Source organism: Larimichthys crocea, chromosome I (assembly GCF_000972845.2).
Source record: "Larimichthys crocea isolate SSNF chromosome I, L_crocea_2.0, whole genome shotgun sequence".
NCBI classification, from domain to species: Eukaryota; Metazoa; Chordata; class Actinopteri; family Sciaenidae; genus Larimichthys; species Larimichthys crocea.
Genome location: NC_040011.1, coordinates 36,474,356 through 36,494,746, shown reverse-complemented (window position 1 = coordinate 36,494,746; position 20,391 = coordinate 36,474,356). Strand labels below are relative to the sequence as shown.

Sequence of the window (20,391 nt, the reverse complement as noted above, 5' to 3'; positions counted from 1 at the left end):
TTGACTTTTATTAAAGGCTTTTCAGGAATCAGTCACAAATTTTGCAGTGATGTTGGAGTCAAAAGTGTGCCTGCTTGGCCTTAAATAACCATTTAAAAAAAACACTGAATGCACTCCACGTCTTAGAACCGCAATGTATGCGTGTAAGCAAAACTTCAAAGATGGATCTGGCAGTGCAATGACACCATTAAAAAGAGCAGAACTGGTGTAATGTAGGAGATTGTCATTGAAAACACATGTTCAACACAGGCAATGTTTTATTAAAACATGTCTTCACCTTGAATGGCAGGTTTGACTTCACATCTCTGGCTCTCTATAGTCCTAACTTATATGGGGGGATGTGTTACAGGGAAAGCAAGTTTATTGATGACAAATGAGGAGGGAGAATTAAAGTCAGTCTGTTATCGGGAGGGAAAGGTGCTTCTTAAGAGAAAACACTGACATCAATCAATTATAGCAAACTGAATAAGACTGTTTAAAAAGCTTATAACTACACAGTTCCCGTACCCTACCCCAAACCACCCCCTCTCCTCGTATCACCCACCCTCAAAAACGTCTCCCAAATCACAACAAAACTGCCAAAAAAACAAAGCTCAGTGACAATCCCACAAAACGATAAACAACACGTTTCAAGTCGGAGGAACCTGAATTGTCATGACAAGCAGTGATTCATATGGCACAAGTTTCCCTCTTTACTTTATAGAAAGACAAAAGTCTCCAATTCATCATTGTCCTTCCACAAATATGCAAAAAAGAATTGCATCGTGACTACAAAGTTTGTGTTGCAGTAGTAATCTTTACAAGGTGGATACGCTTAATGCCCCTTTAAAAACACCTGTCGTAGCATGCCATTGGACTTCATATTCAGTAAATGAAAGTTACAATAAAAACTATACATCTGTCAGCACAGAAATCTCCATAAATATATCAGACAACTGAACGTCAGTCAGAGAAAACTTCCTGAAGAGCAGAAAGATGAGGGGTAAAATGTCACCTGTACACAATCTACACCTGGCCTTGTGACTGTTAAGCTATACTGTAGTTGTCTTGCATTAATGGCACAATACATTTAAAAAGGAGTAAACACTTTTGAAACGTTTCAGATTCCCCATCCGACACTTTCCCCGAAATAAAATACAATAAATAAAAATACAAGAAGAGATGACCAATAAACAGGCTTCTCCACTCATTCTCATGCAAAACGAGACAGTGACAATCTGAACAGACATGAATGCATGAACATCTGATTCACAAACACACATAAAAGGTACACATGAGATGAACCGATAAAATACTCAAGGCATGTCCTCTTTCATCTTCCCAGTTGCCATTCCTTCAGTAGACCTAAAATTTGACAGCTGATATGGGCTAGCCAGCGCCCTTCACATCGTTGTAAGTTTCATTACAGTACATTACAAGTAAATGGGGAAAATAGTTAAATTAAATACCTACACAAGGCTTTGGGTCAAAGGAGAAGAGAAAGAGAGAGAAAAGTGGGGAAGAGCAAATACAAAAACAACGATAGCATCAGTAGGAATTTCATTTTATAAAGTGGTTTTCCCTGTAACTGTACTCTCTATAGTAGTAAACATATCTTCACAGAGTAAACACACATCGAGGGAACGGGGAATGGAGAGGCTGCGAGTATCCCTCTCCAACATACTGTACCTCATCACCGATACTTAATATGCTGCAAAGGCATTTTGCTCCAGTTTCCGTAGCTTAACTTTTTTCAATTCACTTTTTTTTGTTGTTCATGTTTCATTTTTTTTCACACTCTCTTGATGAATCCCGTTCATCTTGTACTTTTTTTTTTGTTAACATTTCTTCATAGAAAAACACCTAAGTACCAGCTAGGTTCCTTCACAGTTCATTTTAGTGCAATGAGAACACACGGTCCCTCGCTGGTGGGAGGGTTAGCTGCCGTCAGTGCCTCATGTCTTTCCCAGAACGTTTGACCTGATGGGTGAAAACGGACATTTAGGACACTGTGTTGATCTACACTTAATGACATTTATCATCTGACGTGTTATCATTCTTACCTGAGTGCTTTCCATCTGTCTTTCTCTCCCTGGTTCTCCGGACTCTCACTTTCATAGGAGGCAAGGTAGAGTCCTGGGGAAGAAAGTAAATAGACAGAATTAATATTGGTTAATAAAAACAAGCCATCACAAACAAATACTTTGATTAACATGTGCAGAGAAGATTCAAAAGTCAAAAACAGGTTCTCACCATCCTCGCTGAAGATGGGAGCAGTGTGGAGGTAGTGTAAGATGGCCCGATCCTCCTCAAATGGACACTCCACCTGTTTCCATGTCATGAACTCCCCAACCTGCCGTGCCAACTCCACAAATTTCTAAGGAGCAAAATTACACTGAGTAAAAAGTTTTTCGGGGGGTAAAATGATGCAGAAACAGGAGAAAAGGAGACTGGCTCACCTCAAAGTTGACGTGGCCATTGGGCAGCCGGTTGGCACATCCTTCATTCAGGAAGTAAATGTCTTTAATCAACAGACTGAAGAAGGGAATCACGATCTGAAGAGACAAAACAGGCAGATACAGATATAGCATCGACATGAAGTTGAAAATAAATGATTGACTCTATGCCAACATGCTTTCAGAGTAATAGCTGTACCCTTTCTCTGTTGCTGTTGGCAGTCTGAGAGCGATGGGCGGCCCCCCTCAGGGCTGTCCTGTAGTTGTAAAAGTTTCCTGTGGGATCCATCTGATGCTGTCAAAGCAAACAGCAACAAGCAACACACTGTCACCTTCAAGTTATTACGCGCCTTGTACTTTTTATTCAGAGAATCCTTGGACTGTGTTTACCTCAAGAATGAAGAACTTGGCGGTCTTGGCTTTGCCCCAAGTCTTCTTCAGCCGTGACACAGGACTCATGTTCATGCCGGCTACAAGAGGAAACATATTCCAACTATTAATAAAGGTTACAACACAAAATTCCCAGTGATAATACTCTGAGATGTCACAATAAAAAGACTTACAGATGATGGCCATGAGGGAGTTGAAGTTGCCAATGTTGAAACACTCCCTGGCAACATCGATGAAGAACTCTATCACCTGGGCCCTCTGCTTCTTCTTCGCCGGCTTAAAAAAACAACAAAAAAACAGGCAACAGATTTTTTGTTTATTAATTTTTCATAGTGTCACCTCTCTCATATGTACCGGCATAAACAGTTGAACTAGCTTTGCAAGTGAGCATTCAATAAAACAAAGTGAACATTAGGGGGCAGTGACGCTCTGTGAAAAGTAAATTGCCTCACTCTGCTGCCCCGACATTTGTCTTTGAGAATGAAATACTACGACAATATCTAGTCTTACAATTTGAATATCTAAAATGTTTAAAACATTAAAAAATAACCAGCTGTCACTTTAATAAATAAATATAGAAAATATGAAGATATATATGCTGTAAGGTGACATGCTGATATTTCAGTATTATATTTTAGAAATACATTTCTACTTAAGCAAATTAGAGAAGATAATATGAACTATATTATATAAATTATGTATAAAAATAGGAAACATCTTTATAGTGTCATGGTAAAAGTTCCTTCAGTACTTTAGTTTTGCCATAATGAGTAGACGTTGTGTTCCCTTTGTTTGCTTCTTAAGTCTAACATGATGATAAATGAGCACCTGGTGTATCAACATTTGCCACTCACCATGCAGATCTCAGTAGCTACCAGGTAACACAGTCTGTTGAACCACCTGACATAAGCCTCCAGGTTGGAGGTTTTCTTCTTCTGGTCACTGAAGCATGGCTGCTGATGATACACACACACACACACACACACACACACGAGCAGACATAAGTCAGTATAGGGAGTGCAACCATAGGGAATTCATTCGATCCTAATTAACTTCCTATCTATTGGCTGACCACTTCCCTATGCATGCGTAAATGACAAAGACAGCGAGCTGGGAGCGGGAAATAACACGATCAATGGAGGGCACGAGAAAAACTATAGGGGAAAGACAGCCAGATGGGAAAGTGAATGAAAGAGAGCGTGAATGAATACTAAAAAAAAGTGAACAAGTGATGGTGGAAGAGGAGAGAGTGAAACATAAAAAGAGAGCAGATGAAGCACTTGTATAGCTTGTGATATTAGAATAATGTGCTGTATACAGCCACTTCTGATCAGACATTAGACCCCAAAAAATTGATTTAAAATAAAAATAAATGAATGTTTACCTGAGTTCCATCGAGTGGGTCTTTCTGAACAAAGGCTTGGACAAACTCCTCTGGTCCAATATGACTCAAATGTTCCTGGAAACAACACACAAGCACACCGGTGGGGGAAGTCCTATTAATAATTCTTTCATTTCAGTAATGGAAGACAATCAATAAGGGGAAGTAATGACTCATTGACGTGACTCATTGGAATCGTATTTCCTCAAAGTGACACGAGAGACAATATTCACTTCTATTAAAAGACAAATGTGCTGTCGCATACATGTGCAAATCAAAATGACTCATTAGACACATAACAACTCGTGATAGGATCCAAAACAAAAACACACTGCTGCACACAAACACACACACACACACACACACACACACACACAGTGACAGAGAGCACAGTGACATCTAATGCTTTTAAATCACAATTAGCATGTTGCTAAATAATAGATATAGTCTTGTATGTCTGCACTGTACCTGCCTGTCTGTCTCTCTCTTTCTCTCTACTTTTGTGTGTGTGTGCCAGAGTGTGAAGCTGTCAGGTCACATATATCAACAGTGGTTTTATCCCCCTTTGTTTGAAGCCCCGGGCACATCACTGACTTCTGGGGTGATGTCACCGCTCAGACAAGGATACAGGCTCTCTCAGGCACACACGCAGAAACACAACCACCCCCGGATCCACGTGTCCACATTAAGACACACATGAATAGAGCGAAGGCACCATGCATGCAATGTGAGGGACGCTGCAGAGATCCTTTGTTCGGGTATGTTTCATTGCATTATTCCCTTTTTTATTACGCCGGGTGAAGACCTGTCAGCGCTGGAATAGCTGACAAGTCATAATTAAGGTTATACTACAGAAAGCTTCAAAATGCTACAAGATCACAATGTTATGCGATTCTGCCAATTTTATTTTTTTATTATACCTTCCATCTGTCTTGGCTTTGTTCTTTTTCTATAATTTTCCATGACCATCTCTTTCTATCCACTCCATCTGCTCATTTGATGTCTCATATTCCATGGTTATGTCCTTGACTAACACTATGTATCCACCCATGCTTCACCATCCTTAGCTCTCTCTTCTTTCCCTCCCATCTAACATCCGCTCCACTCCCACTCGTCCATCCTTGTTATCATCTCTTACCCTGACCTCTGTCTAACCCACCCTCTTCCCTCCTTCCCTCTCCCTCCCCTTCCCCTTCTCCTCACCAGCTCCACGTGGGTGAGCTGCTGTGCCAGTGTGTACGGGTCGTTGCAGATGGAGAGCATGTCCTTCTGGATGGGTGGAGGCTTGGTTTTGAAGGCCACCAGCTTGTCAGAGATGGAGGAGGCGTTGAGGGAGACCTTGACAATGCTCTCTTCCCCCTGGCTCATCAGGGCCAGCCTCTGGCTGAGCTTCTGCAACACCTGGTTCAGGGTTTTCCAGTATGCCTGAGGAGAGAAGAGAAGAGAAGAGAAGAGAAGAGAAGAGAAGAGGAGAGGAGAGGAGAGGAGAGGAGAGGAGAGGAGAGGAGAGGAGAGGAGCTGTCAATAATGACTTTAATGAATAATTTATCAATGCTTCATAGATCTGTAATAGGCATAAATCAAAAGAACTTCTGGGTTGTAATATTTATTCTCTGCCAAACATGCTTACTCTTTATCTACAAGCTCTTTATTTCAGAACTTTTTTTTTAGTATTAGTAATACAGAGTAACATTAGTATGGATGTTCAGCAGTACTCTACCAGAAAACCAGTTAATATTGCATGTGAAGAATTAACTCAGTAGTTATCCTTGTTATCCTTGATGTACGAGTACTATAGGTTCACATCATGGCACCCAAAGGTGTCTATATTTATTCATTATTCAAGTCTGTATATTGTGAATATACTGAACCCATTTCTGTAAAGAGATTACCTTATTATACATAAAGTACTTTATTTATTCTAGTACTCATTTTTGCATCTTTGCATTGCTGTGCACTCTTACACAACTTGTACCACAGCTTTGTACATACATTATACAATAACGGTCCATTGTGCAGTGATGGAAAGTAACTATGTACCTGTAGTTAAATACTGGAACTAAGTAGAATTTCTATTTAGAATTTAATGCTACTTCACACTACTCTACATTTCAGAGGGAAAAACATACTCTACTCTCTAAAATATGTTGATTAGTTATGGACACAAGTGCCTTCCTGTATATAAACTAGCTCAAATCAACTGTAAAATACTGGTTACACTTAAAGGAGTCAGTCATAAATAAATCAGTGATGTGATATATGCATAGGGTTTGCTGATATTTGGTTTGGTGAAATCCTTTAATCTACAAAACTTCAAGATTTAGCAGCAAAAACAGCTGTGTTTTGCTGCGTGTTGTGACCAGGAATGTGTGTTTCTGTGCCCCTCCCTCCAGATAACTATTGGGCCAGTCTGCCTCATGAATGACCCAGAGCCACAACTCCCACTTTGCACACACACCCATACTGTAGACGGCACGCTGCAAATAGCAGCACATTCATCACCACCTGCCCTTCCCCTCTTTCTGTCCTCTCTTCACCTCCCTCCATTTTTTCCTCGCCTTCCACTCTGACTCCATCACCCTCCTCCTCCTCTACCTTCTCTTCTGATCTCTGTGCCCCTGTATCCCATCCCCCCCTCCCTATTTTGTCCATCCATCTCTCTCCCTCCTCTTCCCTCGAGGCTAAAGATACAGCCACTCCTCTAACATCCTTCCTTCCTTACTTCCTTCCTTCCTTCCGCTCTCCTCTCCTCTCCTCTCCTCTCCTCTCCTCTCTTGTAATGTAAGATTGTGTAACTCACTGAGCTGTGGCTACTCACCGTTCACTGACTCCTTCCATCACCCCGCTACAGTGGTAGTGATGATAATTGAATTTTGTTCCCCATCAGAGCATTTCTCACTGCAGCTGCAGCTTATAAAGGCTATAATGGCAACAACCACAGTGTGGATCAAAATCAGGCGTCTTGCAGCCCATCACACATTATTATCCTGTCCTATCCTTCCAAAAATGGAAAACAAGTCTGTTCTGTGTCATTAGCATACCTCATCACATGGCGCTATCCTGTGGATGATGTCTTTAAGGAGTCCAACCATCTTCTCGTCCCTGAAGTCAGTCGGGAACGTCTCTGTCCACTCTGTCAGCAGCTGCAGGATCTTGGGACCAAACTTGCGCACTTTTGCCTGTTGTTGAAGAAGTGAAACAAAGGTTTACTGAACGTCAGCAATCTGATAAAAAAATAAATAAATCAGCGGTTGCTTTCATGCAGAACACAAACATGGCTCAATGCTTTTGCTGTGTGTCTGTTTCTGTTCATTAGCTCGTGCATGTTCATACTGGAGTTATGTATTTATGTGTGGTGCAGTGCTGACCGTATCGAGTGGGCTCTGGTCCAGCTGCTGCTGTTTGATGCACAGCTCACACACCCTGGCCAGCAGCTCCGGAGGAGGGATGAACAGACGAGCGCTCAGCAAGAAGGTAAACACATAGGCTTTCTGTCAAAGGACACAAGGAGACATTCACTAAGACACTACACCACCACATCAATAAAAAACACTGCGGCTTTCTGTAATTAACGGAAGCAGAGCAGCACTTTGATGCCTAATAACTGGCAGCACTGTCACTACTATAAACTGCAACGGACTTTCTGATGAATTTAATAATGAACAGTGGAGTGACTTTAGCACATATCTGTTTACCTCGGGGTAGTAGTCTGCAGTGGGGACAAGGTTCTGGATCAGGGTGTCCAGGGAAGCGGAGGTGATCGGGGGCCCATCGGCCAGGCAAGCCCCAGGCCCCGGGCCCTCCTGTGGCGCCTCCTCCTCCTCCCCAGGCTCAGCACAGGCCAGATGGGGGCTGAAGCCACTGGGAGTGGTGAACATGGTGCCTGAGCACACAGTCTGGGGCATTCCTGTCTATAACAGGGAGAAAGAAAACGTCAGCAGGATGTGGAGAGAATGAGGAAGACGGACATTACTGGTAGGAGATCATTTGAATTTGGAAGAGGAAATGAATTTGATGCAGATTTTGCTCACACAGCTACTCCACTTCTAGCAACTGGTCGTAATGGTGATACAGGCATCGTTCTCTCTTTCACACTCTCACTGCAATAGATCTACAAAGCCTCTCATTCAGCCTGAGTCCTCTTCCTCCGAGTGCATCGTCTCCTATTCACTCTCATTCAAAGCAGAAACACACTCATTGCGCCAAACTGATGACCCGCTGCCGTCGTCGGGGGATACGGAATACCCCACAACAGCTGCCCCCCGTCTCCCACATCGACAAGACAGAGGAGAGGACGGAAATGTGGGTCACGCAGTCGCCGTGGAGACTGTTTCTGCCTGAAAGCGATCGCACGCCCTCCATATATGTCCTGTATGTCTTTCCCTTTAAGAATGCTTTGGGTTACACTTTTTAAAAATTCAACACAGTCCTTCCCTCAATGGACCGACTCTGCAGTTGTAGTGGAAAGAAGCACTTACTATACTGTATCCTGGAGTAGAGATACGACAGAAACAGAGAGCATTGTGGTCCTCAGGGCGCAATTATCATAATTGCTCACCATGACCTTAATGTCATCTACATGAAACTGATAAATTATAAAGGTCCCTCCTTCATGAACAAGTTTTAAGATGCCATGTTGGAGAAAATAAACAATAGTGGTCAATTAAATGTTATTTTGTAGGTGAAAACTGGCAAATAAAACATTATTTTCCTGCCCTCACTGCCTCAATCTGGTGTACCTCAATACCTCGTCATCACCGAGGTCGTTTGTAGTCTCTGGGTGCCTTCAGGCAAATTCAGAAGCACAAAGCCTCTCTGCCCGCAGGAGTCACGAGAAAAGCAGCAAACCCACTTGCTGACAGTGAGACCTCAAGCAACACGCAGGAAGTTATTTCAGATGTAAACACGTCATATTCTTCCTGCTGTTTATAGCTCAGCCAACAGCCCCATAGACCCAAATATACACAGTATTATTGTAGTAAACCTTAAGAATGGTAGAAAAAACCCCTTTTCTCACTCTGATGTTAGGCAGATCTTTATTAAAATGACCTTAATCTGAGCAGAGAGCAGCAACATTTAAAAGAAATTCTCAGAATGGGTGTAGCACACTATGGCCACAGCTGCTATCATCCTAAATCACTATAGAAAACCAAGGAATGGTCCAATCGTTTCATCCTCTGGTGACCTTCAGTTACCCTCCCCCACCTCTTGCCTATCAGCCACTACGATAAACTGTCCCGAGTGTCACGGGTCCCTGGAGTAAAAGGTCAAGCACGTGCAAGCATGCAGAAGCGTAGCGCATGTCTCAAGTTTCCTGTGTGATGGGTTCAGCTTTCCTTTGTTCTCCCTGTTCTATTGCACATGAGCACTTATTCATGCACTCGTACACACCTTAGACACAAACGCACGCAGACAGGCACACAAAAGGCTGGGGGATGGTGAATGCTTTCTGTGGGGTGCTCTCACAGTCTTCCTTCCTACTTTAGACCGCTGAAACCTGCAGCCTCACCTCTCATGTGTTGTGGTTATAGACGGCTGACATCTACTTGTGTGCCTCTTAGAGCTACAATCATTGCACCTCTATCGCAGCCCGCTATGTGAAACTATGACTGTAGGACAAAAAAACAACAGACATGGTAAAATGTGACCGAGCAGGTGACACTCTGGACATCCGATTGACCACCCACTGAGAAATAACTCATATCTCTGTGTGTGTCTCTCATTGGCCTGAACTTGAAGAAGCTTTTAAGACATTAACACAGAATCTCTGTTGAAAAATATTACTGTAATAGTCACTCTAAAACAACATTTGAGCTACTTTCCCTCTATAAAAGTGATTGTCACTGTCAAGATTAGATTCCACAAGGGGGAAGTCTGGGGTGTCCTTGCAGTGACCTCCCGTAGATTGGATTACAACATGCAGCCACAGAGAAGACATGATAAACAGAGGAATGCACAAATCTAAGAAGGCTTTATGACAACACAGATGAAGAAACAAAGAATTATTAGAAGGAACTTTCTCTGATAGGACAGACAGAAAGACAAAGTCTGCTCTAGGAGAGAGTGTGACTAAATCCAGGAGTTTATCTGAGTCATCTCACACCAGTGTGTTTGTATTCATTTATGTATGGGAGTAACTGAGAGTGTTATTCTACGTGGCCACACTGCCAATGATTCCCTCTTATCGTTTGTGATAATCTTCGCTCTCCTTATTTCTCCCAATTGCTTCCTCCTCGGCTCTTCCCTCTCCTCCCTGCAGCATTTCACCCAGCTCTGATTCATCATTTCATCACAGTCGATACAGTCTGTAGCGTGTGAGCAGATGTCAGTCAGGTAACTCCTCTACAGATAGACCAGTCATCAGTGTCTGTGTATGACACACTACACTTTAGTCTCACTGTGCCTGACACAGACAAAGAAGAGGGGTGCTGCACTCGTGAATTTTCGCTGAACAGCTATCATTTTGGTCTCAAGTGACAGTTAGAGGAAAAAGACATTGAATCTAATTTCTGAGAATTCTCTAGTGTCAGTTGCTTTAAAGGGGAACTCCACTAATTTTACACATCACATAGTGTGTTTACATGTTTTGGGGAGTGCTAATGTATGTATGAAAAAGTTTCATGAAAACCTTTCGATGCTTCAGGGTTAGTGTGCCAAGATCTGATAAATTGCCACAAGTGATGTCAGTTGAGTTAACTATCAGCTGAGGTTAAAGATCACACATTTAAAGATGGAAATAATCTCAGAAGGCGGAGAAGATAAAGGGGTAGCACTTTGAATAGCTTTTATACAGAGTATTTGTACCAGTTTAACTGTTTCAATCTATCTGCATGTAGAACAGCTCATCTACAGAGTAACCTTGATGTTCTTTGTGGCTGAACCCTAATCAAAGCATTTAAATTGATTATTTAATCTCACTAATCAGTTTTGTAATCAATCAGTTGTTACAAATACTAAATAAATCATCTGTAGGTGGCTTGTTGAAATGAAGTGTTACTAAAAGTAGTTATCTTATTTGAGACTAGAGGCCTGAGGCTTGGTTAGCCACTACTAGTATAGGAATGCAATGTAAATGTTGCCGTACTTAAAGAAATCATGATTGCCAAACCACTGAAATGTTTATCTGAGACATGCTAAAACATTGCGCAACAGCTGCACAAGTCGAGAACAGTCATACATTACAAAGTGATTCAGTAATGTCAGTTTAACAGAAATATCCAGGTACCCATGAGCCAAATATCCATGTTTGGTAACTAACATAATCTACTGGTCATACTAGACCAAGTAAGGTTGTAGCAACTAAAACTCAGAGTGTGTGAAACTGAGCAAAGTGTGTGAGTGATACTGCCTTTGAATTTATCTTTTTATTTGTAAGCAGAAGATCTGTAAACTCCAGGAATATTCTCACATCATCCACAGCTGTACTCTATATGTATAACTTGTTTCCATGCCTCATGATACCGGGCCAGGCCCCTCTGTGCCTGTCATATTGCATCAACACTGCATGAAAAAACAGAAGCATCTAAGAACAGGTGAGTCTAGTGGTGTGCGCTAATCCCCCCTGAGATCTCCAGCAGCTAGCCAAAGGCAGCCCTGCACTCAGTCTAGACAGCTGGAGGAGTGTCATTGTTCAAGGCCTTGCAACGTGCATGTGTGTGCGCGTGTTTTGTCTTGTAATCCCGTCAGGCCGCTATCGTTGCCATCAGGGGATCCTGCATGCTTTGTTCTATCATGATTAACAGAATGGCACTGTCTGGAGACACGCCGTCTTTATCAGCACCCTTGACTGTCTGGTTATCTCTGTGTGTGTGTGTGTGTGTACACGTGTGGTGTGTGTTGATGAAACAATGGCATTCCTAACATGACAAAGCAGCTTGAAGTTGTCTAACAGCTTCACCACTTTGCTAATTCCAGTTTTCTTGAAACCATCGCCATCATGCTCTCCGTAAAACCTGTTTCACCACATGAATTGCATTACTCACACATACCTACCTACCTACCTTTGTGTGTGTGTGTTGGTGGAGCAGAATGGTGACAAAGCTGCTGACAAATCAGTTCTTCCAGTTAATGGATGAGGACGATGAGCATTAGAGACAGCTCTCCATTAAGACTGAAGAGGCTTATTCAGAAGGAATCAAACCACTGTCTGACCTCTGCCACTCAGCAGTCATGTGTCAAAGGTGAAGAGTTAAGGGTCCTCGGTGGGGGAGGATGGATCCAAAGTCACCCTGGGGTCGTTGTTGTAATAATGGTCTGCTGCTTGGCTCAGTTTCAAGCCTACATATAGCAGTCAGGGACATTTTTTGAAAGAGGTCTTCAAGAGAAAGACTTTAAGATCCATTAGGGCTGTCACGGTTGACTTTGATTCATTGGCACTGCTGGCCATGTCTATTCATCATCGCCTCAAATGAAAGTTAAGGACAAGCTACATGCCTGCATTCTTTTTAATAGTGGCAGAGATGGTCTAGATCCTTTCATAGGGGCACTGAAATATTTAAGTTTGGAGAAGAATGAGCTGTATTTCTGAAATACAGATGGTATAGGAAAAAATCCCCACAGAGTTTTACTTTTTCCAAAATTACATGAATGATTGTACCAACCTATAAAAAACATTTTTATCTTTGCCCAGTGGAATTCATCCCTGAGCAAGTCCCAAGCAGGCATGTTTTCAAAGTTGTTTTCATATCCTTGTGGGTACAGCTGATACAGAAATGGCCAATTCAAACTATTCTGGCACCAGCAGATCATATTCAACTAAAGAAGGCCTTGATTTTTTGACAAGCGACAAGTTTATTTTGTTGGGTGAAAAGATCAAATATATAAAGTGGAGGTTTTGTGCTTTCTTGCATTAGGACTGCTTACATATAACTGGCTGAACAAAATAGTTTTTTTTACAGAAAAGAAACAGCATATCAATACTGAGAAACACCTCCAAGCAAGATTGAAACCAAGACGTGATGCAATGCTATTCTTTAAGCAGGAGCAGGTAAGCACAGCAAATATCCGGCACAGATATTGCAACAGATATACTCCTTGTTTCTATAGTTGCTTCCTGATTTCAGAGGTCAAAGTCAGATGCAATGAGTAGGAAAAAGATGGCAAAGATAGGAGCGAGAGGTGTTCTGTGCAGGGAGGGTGAAAGGGTGATATTCACCCCCAGGGTAGTGTGCAGGCAGTCTAGGCTTTATGAATGTTAAATTCGCCTCCTGTCAGAGTCACTAAACTCCTCTTTTCATTTGCAGACTCCATCATATGAATCCCTGCTTCCCTCCTCGCGGACTGATTTACATACTCCAACGCTTCTTTTCTAATTTAAGATCCACATGTTCGCTCCTTTAACACATCCCATTTTCAACACTTCCATCTATTTTGAGAGCGCACTCTAAAAAAGCAGATACTCGCGTATTTTTGGTCCTGACACTGTTTTGTGTGCCTCAGAGTATTGCACCTCATGGCCTAAATCTTCCACTGTGTTCTTTGAAAGCTGAAAATGATGCGACTAGAGAAAAAAGTATAGTATTCTCATGATGGCATGGGCTTAAAAGAAAGTAAACACCTCTTTGTCATCCAGCCTCTCACTCCCCTATCCCTGCCACATGTCCCCTCTCCATTCCCCCCCTCTTCTCCTTCATCACGCCCTACTTTCCAATGAGTCCAGTCAGGACGCCTGTACAGATGGCCCTGCAGCAGCCTGCTATCCCAGTGGGAGCTGCTGGCATGGGAGGCTTCTTGGCCCCCTGCCCATCATCCCCAGTCTCAACAGGAGCCCCAAAAGTGTATTGGCGTCCAAACTGAATGCCGAGGTACAGGGGCCGAGCCAATCTGGCTGCTGAGCTACATGGTGACTGCCTGGCGCCGCTGACACTAAAGAGACCGCTCATATGTCACCGCGCACGCGTTTCAACAGAATAAAACTAGCACACTACTGTTGGTTTATGGTATGCCTGTGTTTGGGGAGGAGTGAAGCAGAAAACAAATGAGTTCATTGTGTCTTGACAAAAAAAAACAACACATGCATGCACACTTGCACCCACACAGCAGCCAAACACAGGATTGAATTACCGACCAGGCATTCCAGCTCCCCACCCGTTCCCCAGACTCTCGCTGTGATACGAGCTTGACAGAGGTTGGGAATTGCTCTCGTGGCTCAACAGGGACACACTTCCCAAATCCCTTTTATTGGAATCCCCCTTTAGTGTCTGATCGGGGGTCATGCTGACATTCTGGCACCTGTTTCACACCCACCAGCTCCGTCAGCCTTAATGTAAAGCTCACTGGGAATTCTCCTCCACTAACACACCCTGCACATGTGTGCATCCATCCTCATTCCTGAGCGAGTTTGGACATAGTTGTGTTCATGCATGTGTTTCTGTTTGTGTGTGTGCTTGCAAATAGGGCATCTTAATCTTAAAGTGTATCTTAATCCAAGTGAGGTCCTTCCTTCTCCGTCCTCCAAGAGGTGCGGCTTCAGTTCGATGTTTTTGCACATTTCAAATCAAGATGCGGAGGCTGTGTTACATGTGAGCAATTGCTCACTTTTAATCCTTGAAGTCAAACGGTTACCAGCCTAATATTTGCATTTAGATGGAATCAATCATATCACCAAACCGTCAGGCTGAGAGAGAGTCGTGCTTTTGAGATGAACTCTATGGGCTGAGCACCATTATCCACTGACTTCTCTTTCAAACCACTTCACGTGCGTGAAAAATACTCTTCTGATTCTAGTCTATCTTTTCGGAGTAGATGGAAATGGTACTAAAATGTACTGAAGGTCTATGACATGTGACGGGTCTGGGTAATCTATCATGTTACTCAGAGATAATTGGAGCTAAGCACAGGTTCACTCTTAGTAGGATGCATAGTTTATGTCTGAGCCACGAGCGCTCTAAATCTGTCATTCACAACGGTTATAATGCTTTAAAAAACAGTCATGTATTATTCATCATATTCCAATTTACAACCGCCCCGGATGCAGCGCTCATTTGAATGGACTCGGACAACAGTGATAAGAGCGTAAAGTTTAAGAGCAGCCAGGCAGAAAGGATGAATGAAACAATGTCTTCGTGCAGATCCTACAATAGTCCTTTAAGCACTTTTTAAAATTAGATTGTTCATCCAATCATCTACTCAGCATTGTATTAGTCTCAATCACACCTGCACAATAACCGCTGCAAACTAATGAGCGCGGCGGTAACAGATGCAAATCTAATAACCTGACGTTACTAATTTCATCATGGCTGCCTCCTTTTCTGATAAAGCACATCTATCGTCTCATTACAACCGGCACGGGCAGAGACCGTGCGCCGTGTCACTACTGATGTATGATGTTGAAGCATACTAATTAGCGCTGAGAGATTGGCTTGGCCTCGACTGTTGACAACTCGCACCTCATGTATTTTGATATGATTAGAGACGGACGGAGGTCGGAATACGTGCTTCATTAATCCGCAACTCGTTGCATGAAGAGATTTCAAGTTCACATCTTGTTTTTTTGGACACGTGCAGCTTCTTGAGCGGAGCTAGAACATGGCACGCTCTCATACCATGAAACAGATTCATGTTGCATTCACACCTCCTGCACATGGCACATTAGAATATGTTGCTATATTCATGTTTACTAGGTAGCGTTCTCCTTCTTCACTGCCTTTGTTGGCACATTACTATAATTCTCTGCATGCCTCCGTCGCCAACTATTGATCAGTGAAGTAGCGTAAAAACCAGCGGTGTGTTGTGTTTGTGTGCAGAATACAAACAGAGCGTTCAACCACTCATTCAAAACATTGCTCAGTAGCACTACTACAGACAAAAAGCTCCGCAGTGTACCAGCAGTCATAATTTGGTGTCACAACTGTCAGCCCGTACCTCAGGAGTCCAGCAGTTCTCCTGCCTGATAAACCAAATTATATTCTGACTTTGAACATACTGTTCACATAGGGAAAAAAATTCATTACTTGAAGCCTGATGGTGTAATCTATATGCTTACTCCGGCGGTTCATGGAACACACCAGGGATATAATCATGTTCCATTGCTTTTTTAACCCAGCCAATCCATAAAGACAAGGCTGTCAATAGCTGCCCATATGACAGCATGCAGGCCATGTGGAGGCAGCTAAGACCAGCCCTGGACAGGATAGAACGTTTCCATGGAGTCAAGGCTCCTGTTGGGAGGTAATTAGATGCCTGTTGAGTCCCCACTGTGGCACCCCCTCTTCCCTCTTTTATTCTATCAAAATCCCCGCTCCTCCCCCTCTCTCTCTCTATCTTCCTCTCTCTCCATCTTTTGCTCCTGTCACAGGGCGGCCGTCTGTGACAGAGTGATTCCACATGTGATCTCTGTCTGCATCGGCCTGTCGGCGAGATGACTCTCATCATCCCCGGTGTCAGCGGCAAAGCTGCCAAGGAGCCAAATGACATCTGAAGGCCTGTCAGGTACACAGGCCATCACGATGTTCTGTCCCCTTTTCCAATCGAGCTCCCCGTGGGCTGAGGGGTTGTTTGTATAAGGTGTGGGTGAAAAAAAATAAAAAATCAAACATCGTTGACAATCCAGTAGCACAGGGGAAACTTTTGTGAAGAGAACTTTGGGAATTTCCCCATTTAGCCCTGAGATAATACACAAATAGAAATGAAAATATACAAAATCAAGCGTTTCTTCTGTATAATTATGTTTTTTTAATCTATTTGTTTCCTTTTAATGTTTTGTAACTTCCCAAGGAACTATCTTTTAAAAAAGAAGAACTAAAAATTGCTCTTTTCTGCTGACAGACCACTCAAACATGCAGCCAATGCCAGCATGGACAAGTGAGTGATTCATTTAAAGAAGTAAAAAAAAAAAAAAAGATTTGGTTGCCTTGTGTGTGTGTTTAACGGCCGCATAATAAAACTGAATTCATCATGAACACAGAACAGAATCGGCAGCAGGACTTTGTACTGGATTCCTGCTCCGCCACAAGGCAGTAGTGGAATTCTGTCAAGCCTATGGAGTAGAACCGCATGTGATCTATGAGTCCTACACACACACACACACACACACAAACACACACTGCCAACCCCCTTCCCCCATACACACACAGCCATAAACCTTGTGGTGGTGATAAAGCTGTCATTGCTACCAGACTAACAGCTACTGTGTTTACCTCCCTGTCGACCTGCCCCAGACAGACATGCAGGTCTGCCTCCTCTCTTTCTCTCTCCATAAACTCACACTCCTCACCATGACTGGCCTCACTCTCTGGGAACTTGCCTCTCTCAATCTCACGTCAAAAACAAATGATGCCCTCATTAACAGCACACCTGTTATTCTCTGCAGACTTGGCCTGAATTGGAGGGAACATGTGCTGTAAGTCTGTGTCTGTACCTGCAGGCTCGTCACCGGCGACTTCTGACAGACCCCTAACTTGGGTGACTCATACATCCCGCATCTACTGTAACTGTTAGAACGAAGCTGTCATTTTGGTTCTATTGCCAGGGACGAGAGAGAGAGGCTTTCTGGGCACAGCACGGACAAGCTCAAGAGGTGCAACAAAGAGCTGCACAGGGTCTTGATCGCTGGAGGACAAAGTCAAAGGGTGCTAATGGAATGAAGGTGCAGGGCTGAAATAATTCAGACTGGATGAAATCAAAGAATTGACTCGCAGCATTTTGTCATTTCACAAAGCACGACACGGAATGTTTGTTTTTCAGCCCTCTGGTCATTTAAGCACACCCTGCCAGTGAAGGTGAGGGTGAGCAAACACACATTTCCCAGGGTTTCAGGTTCCCAGGAGCGGGTAAGTAAAGACAAAGCAGGGCATGTGTTTAGAAAGAGGTGAGTGAAGCTGCTGTTTCTTGGAGCTCCGAGCTGAAAGGACACAGTCACGAAACGTGAAGGGAGGTGCAGCCTGGCTGAGGATGTGAAGGAGACCAGAGCTGAGGGTGTGCTCAGGGGGGGAAAGAAGTGGCTTTACCAGTACTATCAACAACAGCAACCTTCCTACCTAACTGGTTTCTGACAGAGCACACACCTTGCGTTAAGCTGCCAGAGAAAGATAACAAATCCTTCTTTTAGGTTTGTGTTGGTAAGCCTGTGCAAGCTGCTACATCACCCTTGGGTGAAAAGGCTGCTTACCACCTCTTGGATGCTTTAGGGGATGATGCAGATTTTTTAGTAAAATGTCAACAGTGCCACACCTGTTCATCCTGTCCTGGCTCCCTCAAATAATCCCTCAAAATTCACACACACACTGAGAAAATCATTATTACACAGAATGAGATAAGCTTTGCAGCAACGTAGCCAAGTTAAACAACCCCTGTCAACAACACAGTAACATGTGACATTTGTTATGAGCTGCTACTGTCTTCGTTTTTCAACGCTATCCATCCGACTACTGCTGACTCCTCTCTCCTATATATGTGCCAGAGGCAGCAGACGCAGTGAGTCCGGATCCCCCCCCCCCCTCCTCACACGCCCTTTAAAATAGAGCCTGGACACCGCTGACTCACACCACGGACCGTGATGCTCCCATCGTAGTAAAGTGATGCAAGAGGCGCCTCACTATCTCCGACACGATAAGGACTTATGATGTCATCACTGTTGCTAGTAAAGTTCCAACTGTGACGACACAGCGTGTTCCAGTCACGATAAATAGGACGCGTGCGTAAAAGAGGCTGATTATGAAGCGCATAAACACACGCGCACACAAGGCACGCACACAAGGCACGCACACAGGCTGTAGGCGTGAGCGCAATCTCAATATGCAAATATGGTAGTAGTGGGGTAACCTTATATATATATATATATATATATATATATATATATATATATATATATATATATGACACTTACCAGCACTACACTTTGATCCCCATCTTTGATCCGGTTTGTATGCGATGTCAAATTAATTAAACTCCAAATATTCCCAAATTAATGAGCGTTTACAAAACAGCCCGTTCAGCTGACATCCACGGCAGAAGTAGAGCCGGACTCCAGAGGCGCAGCCTGATTGATGTAAGTGGAGGAAATGTCTGTTGATTGTTGAGGATGTCCTGGCTCTGGACGGGCTTCCACCGGTGAATACTGGTGGTGGTGGTGGTGGTGGTGGTGGTGGAGGGGGGGACACAGGCGGAGAGCTGACGCCGTGGAAAAGTGCGTCCCTGAAGGCGTGGCGACCGTCCTGTCCTGCGCCACGGAGACACAGCGAAGCGCACAGCACATCCACACGTCCTCGGAGCAAGTGGTTAGACGAAGGAGAGGAGAGGGAACTACTTACACACATGTCAAGCGTGCACAGTGCACTGTGGTTTTACTTCCGCTTTCGATTTTCAAAATAAGACGCGCAGTGAATTTCTTTTTTTTTTTTTTTATGGCTTGTAGAAGCATGCCAAGAGGGTGTTGAGCTTTTAATGAGCTTTCTGATACCATCAACAACACCTGTATTGCATCTTGTCAAAGTTGAACAAATTAAACACAATGATTTAGGCCTGTAGTAACATGAGAGTTAATGTAATCTTAAATAAATTCTGGACAAGATTACTGCAGTGCAATGGGGTCCCGGGGGCTCAGTGTGTTTGTAGCATTATTAAGTATAACAGTATGAGTATTGTGTATAACAGCTGACAGCTTTTATTTTGAAGGGAAATTCGGTTTCCGGTAGTTTATTGTATCTCCAGTCTGATGGTGCTGTGGGTGAGCAGTAGTTGTAGACTCTCTCTCTCCCTCTGTTGTCTCAACACACAAACACGTACATCACACACCCTCCAGCCCCAGATCTTCTTGCCTCAGGCAGTACTGTCTCTGGTTTTACAGGACCATAGATTGTGTCCTTATTCACTTCACCTGGCGGATTTACACACATTCAAAGACAGTGAAAAATGCAGTCAGTGTAGTCACAACCGGGCCTCTGAATCCTGGCAAAGCCAGGCTGATTTTTAAATCCAATATGAATGGCAAGCAGGATTGTTTATTTATCATTCAAATTGTTCATCTTTGGTTGGCAAAATGAGTCATCCCATCATACACAAGCTTCAGGCCAAACATTCATGGGCACATTACAAGAAACAATGGGCACTTGTTTCATTTGTAATCCCGAAAGCAAAACCTCTTCCATCCTGAGTGACACTCTCTAATCGTGACCCCTGAATGAAAGGGCCATCTCTGAATATGGAAATGAGACATTCAGTGCCAGGCTGTATTTCCATTAAAACTGC

At 43.4% G+C, this 20,391-nt stretch overlaps 1 protein-coding gene across 2 annotated transcripts; it reads right to left on the bottom strand.

Moving 5' to 3' along the window:
* Window positions 1–674: 674 nt before the first annotated feature.
* Window positions 675–19,463, bottom strand: LOC104922715 (ras-GEF domain-containing family member 1C). 2 transcript variants are annotated; one of them, XM_010735622.3, is made up of 14 exons: window positions 19,031–19,463; window positions 7,902–8,117; window positions 7,575–7,697; window positions 7,248–7,385; window positions 5,410–5,631; window positions 4,210–4,284; window positions 3,680–3,781; window positions 2,999–3,101; window positions 2,826–2,905; window positions 2,635–2,730; window positions 2,439–2,534; window positions 2,233–2,356; window positions 2,043–2,115; window positions 675–1,959 (listed from the first exon to the last, which is right to left on the bottom strand). In XM_010735622.3, exons 2-14 carry the CDS (start codon window positions 8,109–8,111, stop codon window positions 1,935–1,937), a joined length of 1,467 nt encoding a protein of 488 aa, XP_010733924.1. In that variant the 5' UTR covers window positions 8,112–8,117; window positions 19,031–19,463; the 3' UTR covers window positions 675–1,934. The 2 variants fall into 2 exon arrangements, with proteins under 2 accessions (XP_010733924.1, XP_010733925.1); XM_010735623.3 differs by having other exon boundaries at window positions 3,680–3,778.
* Window positions 19,464–20,391: the final 928 nt, after the last annotated feature.